At 43.0% G+C, this 5,808-nt stretch overlaps 1 protein-coding gene across 1 annotated transcript in view; it reads right to left on the reverse strand.

The window, feature by feature from the left end:
• LOC106534161 (laminin subunit alpha-3) overlaps window positions 1-5,739 on the reverse strand; it is a gene marked incomplete in the record, with an annotated part of 65,827 nt that extends 60,088 nt beyond the window's left edge. Inside the window, 2 exon segments of the mRNA XM_014030712.1 lie at window positions 4,642-4,794; window positions 5,229-5,739. Of these exon segments, the coding sequence (XP_013886166.1) occupies window positions 4,642-4,794; window positions 5,229-5,501 (426 nt within the window).
• Window positions 5,740-5,808: the final 69 nt, after the last annotated feature.

The raw sequence follows: 5,808 nt of genomic DNA on the forward strand, positions 1-5,808 counted from the left end.
TGGATGGATGGATGGATGGATGGATGGATGGATGGATGGATGGATGGATGGATGGATGGATGGATGGATGGATGGATGGATGGATGGATGGACTTACGGTGTTTTGGGATTGCCAGGAGAAAGTAGATTTGCTCTTTAAAATCACAGCAAACTATTTAGGATTGCAGCATTTCATCTGAATGAAACGACAAAACGACTGAAACAAAGTCTTGTAGAGAAATAAGACCAAATTTCACACAGTTGGAAATGATGTGTTGTGCTTTTTTTTCCATAAAAATAACTAATAAAACACACACATTAAATCAACTGTCAAGTAGTGTTGGGCAAATAATCACGACTAATTTTGGTATCAAACCAATAACAAATAATACAATGATTAATAGTTAATCTTTATTAATTATACCAACACCAAAGTTGTCAAGAGAAGTAAAATATTTTTGTTTATTTTCAGACCTAAAAATGTTCAAATGAAATAGTTTTTTAATCTTGGCACTTTCTCACCACCAAATTACGCCACCTCACTATTTTTATCCATTTACCCCAGAGAGGGAAAAAAAGCAGGGCTAGGTCAATTTCAACAAGGCTTTAAAAAAAATGAACCTTTGTGAGAGCCTGAGAGCACAGAAAGGATGTCACACAAAACCGCCTTGAAGGATTCAGACACAAAAGGGGGCGAAGGCTGCAAATAAAACATTCAGACCAACATTGGTGGRAGGTGGACCCCGGAGAGAGAGGATTAGGTTTCTTGGGAGGGAATGGTTCTAAAACTTGAGTTGGAGGCTTTGTCTCGTGACTGAAGAATCGTCAAAGCCATTGGACCAACTTGGGCCGAGGCACTCCCAACCCATTTACGAAGTCAAGTCGTGGGGTTTTTTTTTTTTTACATCCTCTAAAGTTAAAGATGGATTCTGCTTAAACAGATACACAACAGGATGTTCTGGAGTCCCACAAACAGCAATCAACACCTTCGGAAACACTTTTTACCCTTGCACTAAAACTTTGGCATCGTCTTCTGTATATCAATCAGGAACAAACAGAACCATGTTTTAAATCAGTACTGTCCAGCAGCCCTCCAGTGCCTGACCACCAATCAGGAGCGTTGTAGACTCATCAGGCAGGAGGCATACAGCAGTAAGCCCTGGCATGTTTGCCTCACGTGGTCTACTCTGCGTTCACTCAAGCAGATAAGCATGTGTGGTCATGGCTCCTGAAATACTTTACCGAGAAAAAAAAAAACAAAGCCAGTAGCCGTCTGATTTATGGTGTAAATGTTTAGCAGAACAATGACTTGCCTACTGTGTCGTGTATCGATTTAATGAGCTCAAAACTTCCAGGAAAATAAATCTGTTTTTAAGCTCCGGCCACGTACTCCTAATGACACCTAGAACTATTTAAATGAAGTGTTGCTAAAACTAAACTTTGATCTGTGACGACTTTGTGGATCAGATGTTTCTGATGTGTTATATTCATTCAATTAATCACAGCTCTTATTATTCATTCTATCAATCTCTACTGCAGTAATTTATGCCAAACACCATCGGTCGTATAAGAGGCAGCTGAGGACCACGGAGGTCATTTCCAGATCAAAGATGGGATTTGTCATGGGTCGGTGTCAAAGGTCAAGAGAGCACAAACAGGGAGCAGCTTGCCTGTCTGACACGGAGCTTATGGAGAAAAACACTGAAGGCATAAAGTGCTCATGACAGGACGTGCATGGAGAATATGTTTGGGGTGATTTTCTAGAGTGTGATGGCAACCATTTTAAACATTTTAAACTGCAGTTTTGTGTGTAACATTTTGAACAGAAAAGTGCTTTCCCAGGATAAACTGTGTTGAGCCAAAATACGTCAAATAAATTAAACTTTACAAACAAAAACTTTACAGAACTGAAATGATGAAAATGTTATTTCATATTTACAAGCTCAGTACTGGTTCAGTCCAGGATCTATTTATCAATCTCTACTGGGATACATATCAACACTCCATTGAATGTGTTACAGTCTACATTTCAAGTGAAAAGTTTGTCAATTCATGTTTAAGAAATACATACAAGTTGAATCTGATGGTTTTCTTTTTAATGCTGCACCAGTATATATCATGCTGTATATTTGAGGTGATCCAGTCAGAGGGGCTGTAGGCCTATAAGGAAGGAGAGCCACCTTGATCTAAATAAATGTGGTTTTAAAGTCATTGCATARTATTTAGGTTCTAACTCAGGAAGTATTCTGTATCAGTGCTCAGTATTGGCGGGTACCCAAACTGAAGTAAATGGAAAAATGCCCTGCATTTGTATAGCTCTTTAYTAAGTCCAAGGACTCCAAAGTGTTTTACAATACAGACCTTCACTCATTCATACACACATTCACACACTGATGRGGGTAATTGTCCTGTTCTAGGGCATACTGACAGAGGTGAGGCTACCATTATAATGGCRCCACAGGACCCTCTGACCACCACCAGCAGGCAAGATGGGTGAACTRTCTTGCCCAAGGACATAGCGCCTCAGACGAACAGAGCAATGTTTCAAACACGCAACCCACTAGTTAAATGATACCACCTGAAACACTGTCACCCTATGTACTTGTACTTGGTTTGAGAAAAACAGGTATCAGGACACCCCTAGCCTCAAGTTTTTTATGTTTTGCCTGGGGGAAAAAAATGTGGTATGTTTACTGTGACGTTCAGAAGGCAAATCATCTTTGGCAAAATGTGCATCACAAGTTGCTATGCCAGTCTTTAAAGCACACACACACACAAACACTTTATCAACTGTCAAGCACATAGTTGCAGGAGTCTGGCTCGTTTTACAGACAGGCAGCCTGGGCAGCTAAGAGTAAAGTCTTTACAGTAAATGTGAAATAATTATTAATCCAGTCAGCAACAGAGGCTTGAAGTTTCAGGTATGAGAATCCAGGTTAAACAGGATATTTGTCAGGATTTACTACAAACCAGAAACTGTAGATTTGACTCTAAAACAGCAAAAAATCGAGCCACGTGTTGGAACCTCAAAGAGCATGATTACCCAAATTGTCATACCAGTCCAACCCAGTGTGGCTGGGATACTTCCATTTGACAGTGAAATCAATAAAGCCATCACTGCAACTTGCTGGAGCCCATWTTTCTCTAACAAACTAACAAAGGTTTTAGCTTAGTCCTGCTTTAAACTTAGCAGAACAGTCTTCACTTCAAACAATCTAGTCCGAAACAAAGAATCCGGAAACAGCCTTGTCAAAAAAAAATCTTTGAACTTTTTTCACATTTGAACATAAACATTTGGATTGTGCCATTATCTGACATAATCTGCTCAGAGCAGGATCCGCAGAGACCATGAACAGCCACCTGCATTCATCTTAAAAAAAACACTGCGCCCATTCAGAGGGTCTGTCTAGCCCACATATTTCATTAAACGTGTCGTTTATCTCTTGCTTTCAAAAGAATCTACAAAGCTACAAAAGAACCACGGGGAACTATCAAACGTTTGGCAGCTTAGGGCCGAGATTTCAGTAATGAGCAGTAAAACCCCACAGGTGAGTAAAGAAAACGCTTCTATCGGCTCTGAAAGACACCTCACTCAAATTCCAATGAATGTGAAAAAAAAAATCAAAATCATGACAGCTAAGAGCATTAGCGGTTGGAGCTGTGGCAGGTATGTGGTATGTGTGTGTATATGTGGGAGAGGTTGTGTGGTATCGATTGAGGAGTGTTGTCCAGTTGCCACAACTCTAACCAYGCGCTTTAAGAGCACACTGTAATTCAGGGCCGCTTGCTCTCCCTGCTCCCAAATAAACTGAGCATTACCACGTATTAAAAAAGGCAGTCATCCCTGAAAGGCCCCTGCATGTGTCCATCCTCCACCRTGAGGAGGGGAAGGGGAGGGTCACTATTTTTGGCCGGGTGGGATTTTCTCTCAGCTCGCTCTGGCTAAAAACAGAGACAGAAAAGCCCGCACCCATTGTCAGACGGGGGCGTCCACTGAGGGCCAAAAGGTGCAGCACGTGTGCCGAGTTTTGTTACTTGTCCAAAAGAAGGAGAAAAAAAACTAGTCAAAGCTGTCGTTTTGTGCACGAGGTGTGCACCTGCACGCCTCCGATCTGATTTTGCGTGCCTCTGATCCCCTRATCCAGAGACGGCATTCCTCTCTTTCCACACAGAGGATAATTGAGCGTGAGGTGCAGTTCTACAGGCTGCTGGCCAATCTCCTGCCAGCGCCACGGGTCATGATGGGGAGCTCCAGCCAAACGGGCGTGAATCTGATTCCTGGCAGGAGTCCAGCCRCAGCACATGATTGCTGCTCGCTGAGGTGATGAAGCTCCCACTGAAAACATAACCACACAACACCTCTGGGGCCTTGTGATGGGAACAGAGTGGGTCGAAACAAACCCAAAAACTCAAAAGATGAGAAAAAAAATACACAAACTGGCAAAGCTTCACCACTTCACATAAACAGGACAACTGTTATTTTTTGTTTTGTTTTGTTTTGTTTTGGGGTATTTTTTCCCACCCAGCTGCACAAATTCTCTCCTCCCTCTTTGACATTAAGGTGCCAACATTTTACTGTCACCGCAAACCCTGTCATTATTCAGACAAGCATGTCAWCAGCTGGTAAACATCTGGTTGTGCGCATAGCAACGCTGTTCTCACCTGCCCGAGGTCCAGGGTGACGTTCACCTCGTTGTAGACCAGTCCCCTGGAGAGAGGGGGGCTCTGCCACCACCGCTCCGTCCCGTCAATGGCATTGCTCACGGGGTGGGCTTTGTTTGGCTCCATGGAGTTGCAGTAGTCACAGAACTGACCCTAAATAAAAGCAGGTCACATTACTGGAATACTGCTCACTTAAAAGCTTTTGCTGCAGAGAATGTCTCAAGTTGCAGGAAAAGAATAAAATATCTGGGAATTGCCTTTTTTTTTCACTTAACAGTGGGGAGTTTAATGAGCACTTTTGATGGGATGTTGAAGGATGTTTCCTTTAGGAAATGTGGGAAACAACTAGTGTGTAAAACTATTTCTGGCATTTGGACAAGTTGATCAAGCAGGACAGGAAAAAAAATGTACCTTGGGGGATTTATATACTCTTGTACTTGTTTAAAAGGTGCCCTAGAAAAAACAGTTCTTTAAAAAGTAAGATGAAACAACCTGTTGTCAAAATGGGAATCTGGTTTAGCGATTTCCAAAGCTCCTCCGGTTCCTTTTTACGCACCAATTACGCACCGGTTTTGCGCGGTTCTTACCTGAATATTTTGAGTTGGAAGTCCAACAGCAGGTCCCCCAACAAGCTTACAGTATAAATCATATCTTGGTGCGCCAGTCTCATCCTGCCCGCAGGTCGCAGTGGCCGATATCCTGGAGCCCTCGGCGAGGTTGAAGTACGGCGGACTCAGGCTGAAGCCCGTGAGGTCGTTAAAAGTCTCCTGTCCCTCCGCGTTCCAGAAAAGCGTCACTCCAGAGGTGAAAAATACAGCGAGGAGATGAACTCCTGCCACCCTCCTCGCCATGTTCCCCATCAGCGATCCCCGTAGATGCTGAGAGCCACCTCGTCATCTGTAGGTGTCCATGAAAACGCGCAAAAAAAAAAAAAAAAAAAAAGATAAAAGACAAAAGTGGAGCTGCCACGGGATTTTTTTTTTATTTTTTTACGCGCGTGTCTCCTCTGACAAAGGCTTGGAGTTATCTCTCACTGCTGGAGGTGTGCCCTGGTTTTCTAGACCTATGAGCCAAAGAAACGAGACCAGGTTCCTTTCTTGTTCAGACATTAAATCCGTGAGCTCTCGTGCGTCTGAGCTCTGAGGGAGGAGGAGGAGGAGGAGGAGG

Source organism: Austrofundulus limnaeus, unplaced genomic scaffold (assembly GCF_001266775.1).
Source record: "Austrofundulus limnaeus strain Quisiro unplaced genomic scaffold, Austrofundulus_limnaeus-1.0 Scaffold6, whole genome shotgun sequence".
Classification (NCBI taxonomy): Eukaryota; Metazoa; Chordata; class Actinopteri; order Cyprinodontiformes; family Rivulidae; genus Austrofundulus; species Austrofundulus limnaeus.